A 13,026-nucleotide genomic window follows, 5' to 3' on the forward strand; every position below is an offset into this window, starting at 1 on the left:
CCCGGGCCCCCGGGCCCCCGGATCCAGCCTCGGCGCTTCTCCAACTATCCCAGGAGGGGGTTCGGGACTCGGGCAGGCCGCGGCGGGCGGACGGACCAGGCGGGTCCCTAGGGCTCGACCTTGACTTGGGTCGGCGGGGTGTCGGGCCCGTCCCGCGGGGTGACCTGGCGCCCCCTCCGCCACTGGGTGGGGCGCGCGAGGCGGCGGGGGCGGGGCCTGGCACGTGACCCGCAGGACCCGCCAATCCAAGCGAGCCGCGTGGTCCCGCCCCCTGACGCCGCGCGGGCACCGCCCCTGACGCCGCGTGGTCCCGCCCCCTGACGACGCGCGGGCCCCGCCCCCTGACGACGCGCGGGCACCGCCCCCTGACGACGCGCGGGCCCCGCCCCCTGACGACGCGCGGGCCCCGCCCCCTGACGACGCGCGGGCACCGCCCCTGACGCCGCGCGGGCACCGCCCCTGACGCCGCGAGGGCACCGCCCCTGACGCCGCTTGGTCCCGCCCCCTGACGCCGTGTGGTCCCGCCCCCTGACGCCGCGGGGCACCGCCCCTGACGACGCGCGGGCACCGCCCCTGACGCCGCGCGGGCACCGCCCCTGACGCCGCGAGGGCACCGCCCCTGACGCCGCTTGGTCCCGCCCCCTGACGCCGTGTGGTCCCGCCCCCTGACGCCGCGCGGGCACCGCCCCCTGATGCCGCGCGGGCACCGCCCCTGACGCCGTGTGGTCCCGCCCCCTGACGCCGCGGGGCACCGCCCCTGACGCCGCGGGGCACCGCCCCTGACGCCGTGTGGTCCCGCCCCCTGACGCCGTGTGGTCCCGCCCCCTGACGCCGCGCGGGCACCGCCCCTGACGCCGTGTGGTCCCGCCCCTGACGCCGCGCGGGCCCCGCCCGAGGGTGGCGCCGGCCGAGCCGCGGACCCGCGGGTCCGTGGCTTCTTGGCTCGCTCGCTCGCTGGGCCGGCGGCCCGGACCGCGGACGGCCATGAAGCTGACCCGGAAGATGGTGCTGTCCCGGGCCAAGGCCTCGGAGCTGGAGAGCGTGAGGAAGCTAAACTGCTGGTAGGGGCGCGCGCATGCGCCGTTCCCTCGCCCGCCGCCAGCCGGCCTCCCCCTCCCCGGACTGCAGTGCGCCTGCGCCCCGCCTCTGGGGCGGCGAGCGGCGGAAGTGCGCCTGCGCCGGGCCCGGGCCCCCCCCCGGGGGGCGGGGAACGTGGTGGCCCCGCCCCGGCCCTGCCTCAGTTTCCTCCTCTGTCAGTCGGCACTCACCGGCGCTGCGCCGGAGGGGGTGGGCCCCGGCCACACGGGGGGGCCCCGGGGGGCCCAGGATGGGAGGGGCGAAGCTCTTGACGCCCAGTGTTGAACAAACGCCGAGTTTTTCTCCGTTGTGTTCCAGGGGCAGCCGCCTGACCGACGTAAGTGCCCGTGGGGAGGAGGGCAGCTTTGGGGCAGAAGCGCCCCCTCTGCCCCTGCCCGGGACCCCCGAGACCTGAGGCGCCCCCGCCCGGGCGGGCCCTCGCCCCCATGGCATCATGCTCTGAGATCTTCCCTGCGGTGGGGTCCCCGACCTGGGGGCCCGGGTCCGGGTGGGGAGCCCCGAGGGCCGCCTCTGAACGGCCCCTCCCTTGGGTCCTGGGGAAAGGGCGGGGTGATGGGGGTCCTCATGAGCATCCTCCGGGCCCCCAGATCTCCATCTGCCGAAGCTTGCCCAGCATCGAAGTGATCACGTTCAGGTAGGTGCCGGAGCATCCTCCAAGGACCACTGGCACCCCCAGCCCCCCACCGTGTACCCACCAGACACCCCCCCACGTGTGCCGGTCCGTCACTCCAGCAAGCCGGCCTGGTCGGAGAAGTCATTCCCCCTTTTACCTGTCGATTGGAGCTTTGAGGAAATGACCCCACCATAGTATTAGAAATCCTTGGGCCTGGGCCGTGGCCCTGGGGACCCTCTCACAGCCTCCCCTTTGGCTCCAGAGAGGCTCCAGCTACTCTCCAGAGAGGTTAGGCCGGGCCCCTGGGAGCCCAGTGAGGCCTCTAGCCCCCAGTCAGGGAAAGGGTGGCCGGGGGACTCCTGGGGGGCGGGAAGAAGTTGGTGTCCCTGGAGGAAAGAGTCCAGGCCAGAGGGGACTGAGCCTGGGGGCGCCTGGGCCCTTTCCTCTGCCCAGTGCCAACAGCATCTCCAGCCTGGAGCCCATGAGCCACTGCCTGAATCTGAGCGAGCTCTACCTGCGGAAAAACAGCGTCCCCAGCCTGGACCAGCTCTTCTACCTGAAGGACCTGCCCCGCCTGAAGGTCTTGTGGCTGGCGGAGAATCCCTGCTGTGGCCCTGATCCACGGCATTACCGCATGACCGTGCTCCGCAATCTGCCCAGCCTGCAGAAGCTGGACAACCAGAGTACGTAGGACCGGGGGCAGCCCCCCTTCCAGGGCAGCCCCTCCCCTGGGGACCCTGCCCCTCGTGTTTAGTCATTGGCATTGTGTCTGACTCTCTGTGACCCCACGGGGGGTTTTCTTGACCAAAAATACTGGTGTAGTTTGCCATTTCCTTCTTCAGCTCATTTTCCAGATGAAGAAACTGAGGCAAGCAAGGAAAAGTGACTTGCTGCACCAGCTGCCCAGAGAAGGGAAGGGGGTTTGCTCAGGGTCACCCGGCATTTTCCCTACCCTCACCCCAGTTTCTTGGAGGAGCTCCTGAGGGAGAGTTGGCCGTGAAGAGATCCAGGGGCAAGTCACCTGGTAGCAGGGCTGCACTTCCATTCTGGAGACCTTTCCCTGGCAGGCATGTCCCTGAGCCTCAGTTTCCCCATCTGAAAATGGGGACAAAGGGATTGGTTGGCCTTGAGGGTCCCTTTCCAGCTTTGGTTTGAGATCCTGTGATTAGAACTGTCACTACATCAAGGTCTGGGCAGAATTTGGGTGTTTGCATAAACCCAGTTAAACCTGGAAAAAGGAAATAGATCTTGAAGCTTCCTGGGCACTGGGGGGCTTCCCATCCCAGGGTGAGTGGTCTGTATTCCCAGCAAAGATTGGAGCCTTCCCTTGATTCTCATGGTCTGACTGCACCCAGGCTCCTAGGGTAGGCACCTTCCCTGGCTTTGGAGAGCTTGGGGTGCTTGAGGGGAAGATCCTCAATACTATGCTGCTGCTCTGACAGCAACAGAGGGAAGGGTTGAACCTGGGGAGGTAGGAAACCTTAAAGTGCCCTGCCCTTTGGTTCTGGAAGTGGGGGAAGGAAGGGAAGGCCAGGAATGGGGGCTCTTCACAGGGTCAGGGAGCTTACTCGGGCTCATTCGGGGCTCATGGCCTTCCAAGCTCCTGGGAGGCCCTTGGGTGGGGACACCAGGACAGCCGTGGGCCATGTTCCTGCCTTAGGGCCTCCCCCCACCCCCCACCCCCCAAGACATATATCTGCTGACCTTGAGAGAATATTAGACTTAAGACCAGTTCAGGGCCCACCCAAAGATCATTGGGATGACCAGGCAGGTGCCTGGTTTCTCCTTGGTCACCAAGGCAAGGGGGGAAGGACTATGGACACAGAAAAGGACGTGTGGCATCAGGCTGGGTCACTCCTCCAGGAAGGGCCTGTTGGAGGATGGCTTATTCTAAGTGGTATCTGGGCCTGAGACAGGACGGCTCCGAGGACATCCTGTCTCTGCCCATCCCCGCAGCCGTCACCGAAGAAGAACTGTCTCAGGCCTTGATTGAGGGCAAGGAGATCACGGCTGCTCCAGCCAGGCAGACCTCTGAAAATGGTCATCCCGAGCTCTCCTGTGAACTGAACACCATCGAGTCTTCCACGGACATGGAGAGTGACCTGCTTGATGATAGCATGGAGGAGACCAAGTGAGCCTCTCCCTTAGTTCACCTGAGGCCGGGGCACCAGGGAAGGGCTGGCCTGGGAATGGAGAGCACCCCAGGGCCCCCCAGCTCTGCAAGGCCCCACAGGGACCCTTGATCATGGGCATGTGCTCAGGAAAGGTACCTGCGATGTCACAGACATGTAGGGGTACACCAGGTCCCCTTGAGCCCCAGAAACATCAGAGACTTGACCCGCCTCCCTGGGTGCCCCCTCTCCAAGCATGCTCAGCCTAAAAAAGAGTAAAGAGCAGCCTTGGTTCTGGGGGAGGGAGGACCTGGAAGAAAAGAACCTAGATCAGAGGCCTGGAGGGTGGGAGCAGGGGTCAGGGTTTGGGGGGCTTTCCCTGCTCTCCTCACCTCTGAGCTTCCAGACATCCCTGCTACAAACTTTCCATTTTTTCTCTTCCACCAGCAAAATCCGGGAGCAGCTTGGCATGAAACCCCTCCCCAGGGACCGGTTTCCCTCCTCCCCAAGTGCATCCATCAGTAGCCAAAAGAAGAGGGTGAGTGAGCCTGGGAAGGTTCTCCTATGCTCCCAATGCAAGGACCAGCCTGGGGGAGCCCCGGGTCTCCCCACTCATCTGGAGGCTGGACTTCTGGCAGCACCCCCTGAAGTGAGTGAAAAAGCATCTGAGTTCACTGCCACAGCCAGGCCCTATAGGTTGACACCAGGCTGATGGCCATTTGCAGAAGACCATGGCCCAGCGTGGGCCCTCAAGAAGGGGCAGCAAGCAGCAAGGGGGTGGAGAGCCAGGGATGCAGAGTTGGAGGGTCAGGGCGGGGGAGCTGGGAGGCATTTTGGAAAGACTTTCTCCAGAAAGTTAAGAATCATCCAAGTAATAGAGACAGAGCAGCTGCCATTCCTCGGTTCCAACAGGTAAGTCAATTATGGGTGATTGTCCCATGACCTTTTACTGGTCTCAAGTGTCTGTCATGGGTCATCTGTCTTTAAGGATGTATAAAAAGAGAGTTTGTGTCCTGGGGCCAAGGCTTGACTCCCTGGCCCTCTGGTTGCTAGTCAGCCGAGCCTCCCCCCACATCCACAGCCATGCTCTGAGCTAATTTCCGAGAGGCTAGGCACAGTTGAGCCTTAGGGTCAGCAAAGGGAGACGAGAGGCCAGCAGGAGGCTTGCACCTTCCTGGCCAGTCAGTCAGCATTTATTAACCACCTTCTGTGTACTAGAACTGGCCACAAAGAATCCCCATTGGGGCCCCCAGAGCTGTGGGGGAGACCCTGGATCATCACCTACCACCATCTCTGCAGATCTGGGGGCACCTCCATTGGTGCAGATCATCATCCATTCTGAGAGGGTGGCGTTGTCCATGTTTTCTTGTACAGAGGAGGCCACCCCAAAAGTAACTTCCTGTTACAGGAAGTCGGCTTTAGACAGGAGTCCTGATCTGGGATAGGTTGGGCTGGACGGTCACAGCCACGAGCACCATCCCCAGGGCCACTGGGATCCCCAGGGTGCACTGTCTGTCTGGCCTGTGGCTAAAGTCAGAGACCGTAACTTCATGATTGATGAAAAACAGGGCAAGAGCAGTCATCGGCAGTGGAGGAAGGGGACCCTCTTCCCACCCCTGTCCTCTGCATTCATTTGTCCTACAGAACAGTGGTTTGGGCAGAAGGGCCTAGGGATGGCCACAAAGAACCCCTCACAATTGGAGGGGAGGGGAAGGTGTTTTGGTGCCCCTTACTGTTTCCACAGAACAACATCCTGAATGCTGTCCTTCTGCTCCTGAAAGAACTGGACACTAAAGGACTAGAAGTTGTCCAGCAGACAGCTAGCCGTCGACTCCAAGCCCTTCGGAAACTGGAGCTGCCTGAGGAACGCTAAGGTCCCAGCCCACTGTGTCCAGCCAAGATGGAAGGGGCCAGGGCGAGGCTTTCTCCCTTGGACAGGCCTGTATGGTCAGTCTGTCCAGTGGACCTCATGACTGCTTCCCACTCAGTGGCCAGTGGCCCAAAGAGACAGACTGCAGGATGTGAATGTTTGGAATCTGCATTGATGTATTGGCCAGGCTTTGAGAAAAGCTTTCCCTTTGGGTGATAGGAGAGTCATCTGATAATGGGAGCCTTAAAGGTCATTTTTCCTTAGAAAATAATTTTCCAAAGCCAGTCTTCCAAGTCCATAATTTTCCAAATGACAGTAATTGTTTGAAAGTGTCCTTGTATTCAGCATGGCCTTGCCCAACCCATGGTACTGGAGAGACCCCCGGCAAGGACCCTCTCAGAGCCAAGCTTCCAGGGAGAATTCTGGTCACAGGGTTTCAGGTGGGCCCTTGTCCGGGTCCCTTCATCTGCACTGACCCATCCTGCTAGGCTGACTAAGAAAGCAGCAGCACCCTCAGTAGAGTCTCCATGCCCCTAGGCTATCAGGCAGGAAGAGGGACCTTTTCTTTGCCAGAAGGTCTGAAGGTCTCAGAGGCAAAGTCTGTCCTCCAGAGGAAAGGCCCCCAGCCTGAGAGTCTGACCAGGATTTGCCCCTCAATGACTGAGAATTGCCTAGCATTTGATGGGAACAACAGCTAGCCCTCGGACCGTCAGAAAGAGTCACCTTAATAGGGTGGGAGTGGGGAGGCTTACAGTTTTTCCTTTCTGCTGGCTTCTCCCACAATCATCTAAATCTCAGTAAAATAAACCATTTTTCAAACCGATGGGTGGTTGTCATCTCTTTCGTGGTTAAGATTACTTCCCGCAGGACTTCCTGAGCTTAGAGTTCCCACGTGCCCTTTGTCCAATCCTCAGCTTTGCCCTTAATTTGAGGGCATCCATGTGACCTTGGGATTCTGAGGGCAGAGCATGTGTTCCCCTGGCAGAAGGAATAAAACAATGGATATTCTCTCCTCAGAAAATCATCACTTGTATGAATGAGCATTGGTGACTGCAGTTTCCTTGATACCACAACCTTGTCAGACAACCAGAGCCTTCATCAGAAAGGGTGATCAGCTGACCACAGTGAGCTAATGACTGGGAAGGCTCCTCTGTTTTACCTCTAGTAATCCCAGGTTAATTGGTCACCAGCCAAGACAACATGTAGACCCGGACCCCATCAGTAGCCCATCTGACTGGGCAAAATGGGCCAAGAAAGAGGCAGCCAGATAGCTGTTGTCACTGATCCTAGTTGATCCTAGGCATATCTTTCATAATGGGGGGCACCAGGCCCAAAGATGGCACTGCCCAAATTGACCAAAGAATTTGCAATGCAATAGCCATGTTGGTGATGTCTGCAGACAGGAAAAGAGGAACAAAGTCATCGCTGTCCTGGAGATCCATAAGCAGCTTAGGAAGCTAGACTTCAGCTCTCGAGAGTCTCCTAGACTGTCTTGTTAGACACATTAGAGCCCTTGGACTGACCAAGGAGGACCCTGATGTCGGCATGATGTAGGTGTGGATTTCATTATAGCATTTTACCACCTTACTCCTGATAACCTTGTGTAGAGCTGGAGAAAGGACCAGACCCATGATTTCTTAAATCCAAGGTGCCCAAGGACTCACCTATAGAAGTCAGCCTCCAATGTCCAGGGAAGCATCCCCGGTTCCTTGTTTTTATTGGCAGTTTGAATAAAGGTATTGGATGCTACACTTTTACAACAGAGGTTCTCAAATTTTTTGGTCTTAGGTCCAATTACAGGCTTAAAAAATATTGAAGATCCCAAAGACTGTTTGTGTGGGTTATATCTTGATATTTACTATATTAGGAATTAAAATTAATAAAAATTTAAACTATTCATGTAAAATTCTAAATCTGTTACATTAACAAATAATTTCTAAAATAGTGAGATACCATTTCACATTTTGCAAATCTCACCAATGTCTGGTTTCATCAAAGACAGATTTTAAATTTTTTTCATATAAAGAAAAGTCAGGCCCACTGAGACATATGTTTGGCAAGGGAAGAAGTAAATCCATCAGATCATGGACTCCTAGGATTTACATTAAAATTCATCTTTCACTTTGAAATGATCTTTCACCCACAGGTCATACTTGGGTCATTTCGTGTCTTGTTCATTTGGAAACTGAGTTCACTGAGTTTCATAGATCTTCCAAATGCTGAACCATTTCAGGGGGAGAAATTTGTTAATTTGTTAATAACAGCACAATCGGGAAACTCTTTCCTGATTGGAAGCTTAGGAGTACAATGGCAAATGCAGATTTTCCAAAGTTCTAATTTTCATTTGAAAGTTCCAATTTTATCATTGATAACAAATAGGGTCAGTTGTTTTCCCTGAAGTAACAGACTCACTTGGTTCATTTTGCAGAAGATGTCTGCCAAATACTGAGACTAACCATAGTTTTTCCATCAAGTAAAAATGATGTCTCACCACAAAAAAAAAAGTGTGCCTTTTTTCTTTGTTAGCAGAAGAGATCTTCCCACAGCTCCCATTCCTCCCACAAATGAGTTAAGGCTTAGAAGAGTATATCACTTCCATTGCCCAATCAAAAACATTTCTTTTTTTGGCAGGGGGTGGGGAACAAGGTTGTGGGGTTAAGTGACTTGCCCGTTAGGTAATATTAAGTGTGAGGTCAAATTTGAACTCAGGTCCTCCTGATTCCAGGGCCAATGCTCTAGCCACTGTGCCACCTAGCTGCCCCTAACCAAGGACATTCTTAAGTAAAACTGGAATTTGGGTTTTTTCTGGGACTGTGTTTGGTGCCCCTGCCTTGACTGGTGGGAGGGCAGCCCCAGCAGCTTGATGTACCATCAGGCACTGAATGTACCATTCAACACTGACTAGTTTGACTCCCTTGGTATTTGTCAGACATAGCTGAAGATGGGTTCATTTGTTAAGACCACAGAACCATTCTTTAAATAAAAGGTTTGCTCAGTCTTCATATTAGTAACCAGTTGTTCATTCCCAGCTTATGTTGCCTCTGAGAGGATGAGGACAAAAAGGGCAAATGGAGTTTTAGGAAAATAGTTTTGAACTCAAGGACGCCCTGAAACAGGTTCTCCCAGGGGTCCAAGGGCCAAACTTCGAAGAAATGACATCACTACATTTGAGAAATGACAGTGTGTCCGACTGTCGCTGATCAGACAAAAACAAGCTAGGAATGTTCTACCCCAGGTAGGGCACAAATAGTCCATGTGAACCCCTGGGTGCGTCCTCTAAACTTACGCATGGTCATGTTTCCTTTGAGCTGCTTCCATTCTGCCTTCTTCATAGAGAACAGCCCCCTCACTGATGAGGGCACGCCATGCTGGGCAGTGCCAGGCCACTTCTTCTGACCCCCCTTGTGAGTGTTTGCCCTGGGTGAGTTCTCCATAAAATAATCTCTTGGCAAGCGTATGCCTGGCATTCTAACAACATGCTCAGCACATCAAGACTGCACTCTTTGGAGTTGTGGATGATAAATGAGAGCTAAAACAGTCTCCCAACAAAGGTGGGGGGGTGTTATTTCCTGTATTTGGGTCAGAGAATCAGTTTCCCATGTAGAGAGCGGGGCTTGGTAGCTGTCTCAATAGCAATCCCTGCTCTGAAGAAGAAGGTCTGAGGGGACAGAACGAGGCTCAAGCTCTCTGAGTCTACAATGTATGATATAGATAGCCAGATAGCCAATGGGATTTTAGGCTTCATTAAGAGAGGCAGAAGACCTCGTCTCCTATTCAGACCCCACCTAGTGTATGGTGTTCTGTCCTTCCTCCCCATTTTAGGAAAGACATAGACAAAAATGAATACTCCCTCTCCCTCTCCTCCTCCCTCCCTCCCTGTCTCCCTCCTCCTCCCTCCTTCTCTTCCTCCCCCTCCCACATTCCTTCCTTTCCCTGCTTGCCTCCTTCCCTCCTTTCCTTTTTCTCCTTTCTCATTCCTGCTTCCTCCCTCTCCTCTCTTCTCTCTTCCCCCCACCCCATCTCTGTCTTATTCTGCCTCTCTCCTCTCTGCCTCTTCCCCTCCCTCTCTGTCTCTGTCTCTCTTCATGGTAGATGAAGAATCAGACCCTAAGAGGTGGTTACTCGACTGTAAGTGTCTGAGGCAACCCAGGATGTCTCCACCTCCTGCACACTCTTGTACCTAAGGCTCAGGACTGTCGCAAGACACAGGCCATTCAGTAATTTCCATTGACTGCTTGGTTGGAAGGTCTTCAGACTGAGTGCCCCAACCCTTTCAGCCCACGTCCCCCCATTAGCTTGGGAGCTCCTGGAGAGTAGGGACCATCTATTTTTTTCTGTTTTCGCAGCACTTAGCCAGGGTCCACCCAACACATAAAAGGTGTTTCATAAATGAGAACTGAAGTGAACTGAATTGAATTGAGAGGCCAGAGGGCTGTGTCTAGTGTCTGAAGAACCCCAGGGGGGTTGGAGTGGTTCCCTCCGTGCAGGTCTCTAAGCAGAGTCCCGGGACCCCTGAGGATATAGCAGGGACTCTCTGGGAGACATGAGGAATAGACAGAGGCCAGCTCCAAGCTCCTCTGGAAAATCTCTGGATGTTCTTGGCAAACCACCCAGTCTGGTGGAATCTTCCTCAGAAATACTGACATTTCCCCACAAGTACAGAAGAGAAAATCTTTGGAGAGAAGACAATTCTCTGAAGTGGTGGTAGATGGCAACATGGCCATTCATCTGAAGTTGGGGTCTCCAGGAAAGTAACCTCCAGGAACTCTAATGTCCAGGGTCTTTGGCTCCCATCCACACCCTGAGCTGGGGGAGGCATGAAGTCCATCCTAGTTCAGCCATCACTGCAACCTGGATTAGGTATCGAGCAAGGCAGCAAAGGGCAAAAGACTGAAGAATTCTTTGGAAAAACTGCCCTCACAGAAATAAATTCTAGAATAATGGAGACGTGAGGAACAGAACTCTGCCTCTCTGGAGAAAATTATTTCATAGGACAATAACTAAGAAAGGGCCAACCCTCTCCCCATCTCCTGCCCCAACCCAGTATGGGAATTCCCTCCACCAGTTCAGATCACTGGACTGACCAGGGTCCTGGGTGGCAAATGGATTGTCTGTGATTTCACAAATAGATTTGGGTCAGAGGTTGGGCTGGAACCCAGGTCTTTCTGGCACCCTCCACCCTCTGCTTGCCATAGTCTCTGCTATGCTTTAGGAAGGTACCTCTGAGGGGGAAATTGAGGCTTGAGATGGAATCCCACAACTTTTAGGGTGGGGTGGGCTCCCTTCATGCCCATTGCTATCTGCCAAGGACCCTAGCAATGCTTCCCAAACTTGATGATCATTTGAGAGTGAGGAACCAGATGTTTTAATGTTCTTCATAATAATACCAGATGTATTGTAGATATCATCGGGTACTTAAGGAAAAATCATTTCAGGGGATTCCAGGACCAGGGCTGGCATCCTTGCTGTTTTCCTGTTGCCTCTAAGATAAATGACAAAGTCTCTGTCTGACATTTTTTGTTGTTCAATTGCTTTTCAGCTGTGTCTGACTTTTTATAACCCCATTTGGGGTTTTCTTGGCAAAGATACTGGGCAGAGGGGTTTGTTTTTTCCTTCTCCAGCTCATTTCACAGATGAGGAAACCAGGGCAAACAGGGCAAAATGACTTGCCCAGAGTCACACAGCCAGTAAGAGTTGTGACACGATTTGCACTCAGGAAGTTGAGTCTTTCCACCCCCATGCCAAGTGCTCTAACCAATGAAACACCAGACATTTAAGGCCTCCCAGTCTGACTTCCCACTCTTTCCAGGGCTGTTTTCCATGGCCTCCACACTCCAGTCAAACTGGCCTGCAGACCCTCCCCAACATTGACATTGTGTGCTAGTCGTAGACTGTCCCTGAAGTCTGCAATGCCTTCCCTCCTCCCTTTCAGGAAGACTCTGCTCCATTTGGTGTGGACACTCTTCTCAAATGACTTGATGTGCTCCACTCATCTTTCCAAGAAGTTTATTAACTCCCCGAGGTATCAACCAACAACCTACAGAAAACAAACTTATTATGGGGACTTCTTCAGCTTCTGTTAGGCCTGGCTCTCCTGCTTGACTCTGTGGTAAAGTGCTTGTGCCATCATCATCACTAAAGGAAAGCAGGAAAAGGCCAGGCTCCCCAAGAAGACCCTCTTCTTTTACCTCTTTCCCTATCTGATCCTCTATGCAAGCGAAGACCCATATCTTGTGGTGGACCTGAGAGAGCCAAAGGAATAGCCACATGCCCTCAGGGTGACCATGCCTCTGATCAGACTATCTCCCCCTTCTCTCCGAGTCCAAGTAAAATATCCCCAGCTGTGGCTGACACAAGGGAACTGGGAGGGAAGGCTATCTGACGATGTGAGTTCATGGGAGAATGGGAGGTATCATGTAATTTTGTGCAGTTAGTTCACTTTTTGGTCTGCTTCTATGACTCCACTGATGTCAGGAGCCCTCTGTCAGCACAAATAGCACCTCCTCTGGGTCTAGGGTCTAGAGTGCTGAAGCTCTCCCAACTCCTCAGTTAGCTTTCCATTGACCACCATAATGCCTCCTCCACATGACATATTCCGATTGAGTTACTATTGAGTCAATCAGACAACTCGTGACTGAACAAGGAGAGGTCTTCATTCCAGAAAACCAACAATCATTTGGCTGTGCAAAGGGTCATCCTCACATTTACCTGCTGAGTGACTTTGGGTGTCCAGGGAACATGTCTTCTCCAAGGGACCCTTGACCAGGATGTCTGAAGCTCAACCTGAACGCAGTGCTGGCCAGGTCTGTCCTGGGGGCCATTGGACACTCTCCACAGCCTGGGCCATGGGTTGGCAAATTCACAACTATGAAGTGATTTTTATTGATATCTCTAAGATTTCCTATGAACTGCTCCTGATCCTTGAAAGCAGAAAGCCCTACCTAGAGAAGGATTCCCATATTCAACCCAACAAAATGTTTCCTATGTGACTAGTTGGGACCTACCAAGCCCTGTGAGGTCCTGGTTAGACAAGAAGAGGAAGCAGATCCTGACATCCTCCCAAGGACATTCAGTAGAATTCATCCTGGGGAAGGGGAGAGCCTGCAGGAATATTCAAAGGGTATAACAGGGCAACAGGGCAAGGGAGTGGGAGTCAGATGGTGCCACAGAACATGACTTGATCAAACCTCTCTGCCTCAGGAAAATTGTTTTGAGCCTCAAAATATGACCAAACCAAAGGAAAGAAACCAATTGGGGAACTTCTAATAAACCAGGTCAGATGGAGGAGTGGGTGTGGTGAAGTCTGGAAAATCTGGATTATATTGTAAACTGCC

At 53.9% G+C, this 13,026-nt stretch overlaps 1 protein-coding gene across 2 annotated transcripts; it reads left to right on the forward strand.

The window, feature by feature from the left end:
* The first annotated feature begins 855 nt into the window (after window positions 1-855).
* CFAP410 (cilia and flagella associated protein 410) lies at window positions 856-6,515 on the forward strand. 2 transcript variants are annotated; one of them, XM_074189965.1, is made up of 7 exons: window positions 856-1,061; window positions 1,396-1,414; window positions 1,686-1,732; window positions 2,165-2,394; window positions 3,668-3,842; window positions 4,270-4,471; window positions 5,567-6,515. In XM_074189965.1, the coding sequence occupies exons 1-7, from the start codon at window positions 985-987 to the stop codon at window positions 5,693-5,695; spliced, it is 879 nt and encodes a 292-aa protein (XP_074046066.1). In that variant the 5' UTR covers window positions 856-984; the 3' UTR covers window positions 5,696-6,515. The 2 variants fall into 2 exon arrangements, with proteins under 2 accessions (XP_074046066.1, XP_074046067.1); XM_074189966.1 differs by having other exon boundaries at window positions 4,270-4,360.
* The last annotated feature ends 6,511 nt before the right edge of the window (window positions 6,516-13,026 follow it).

This window comes from Macrotis lagotis, chromosome 5 (genome assembly GCF_037893015.1).
Source record: "Macrotis lagotis isolate mMagLag1 chromosome 5, bilby.v1.9.chrom.fasta, whole genome shotgun sequence".
In the NCBI taxonomy this organism is placed as follows: domain Eukaryota; kingdom Metazoa; phylum Chordata; class Mammalia; order Peramelemorphia; family Peramelidae; genus Macrotis; species Macrotis lagotis.

Excerpts from the sequence above, each read along its gene's own strand:
- CFAP410 (XM_074189965.1), top strand. The coding sequence starts at position 985 with ATGAAGCTGACCCGGAAGATGGTGCTGTCCCGGGCCAAGGCCTCGGAG. Across the intron at positions 2,395-3,667 it reads GCAGAAGCTGGACAACCAGA|CCGTCACCGAAGAAGAACTG; the intron begins GTACGTAGGACC and ends CCATCCCCGCAG. Across the intron at positions 4,472-5,566 it reads TTCTGGCAGCACCCCCTGAA|AACAACATCCTGAATGCTGT; the intron begins GTGAGTGAAAAA and ends CTGTTTCCACAG.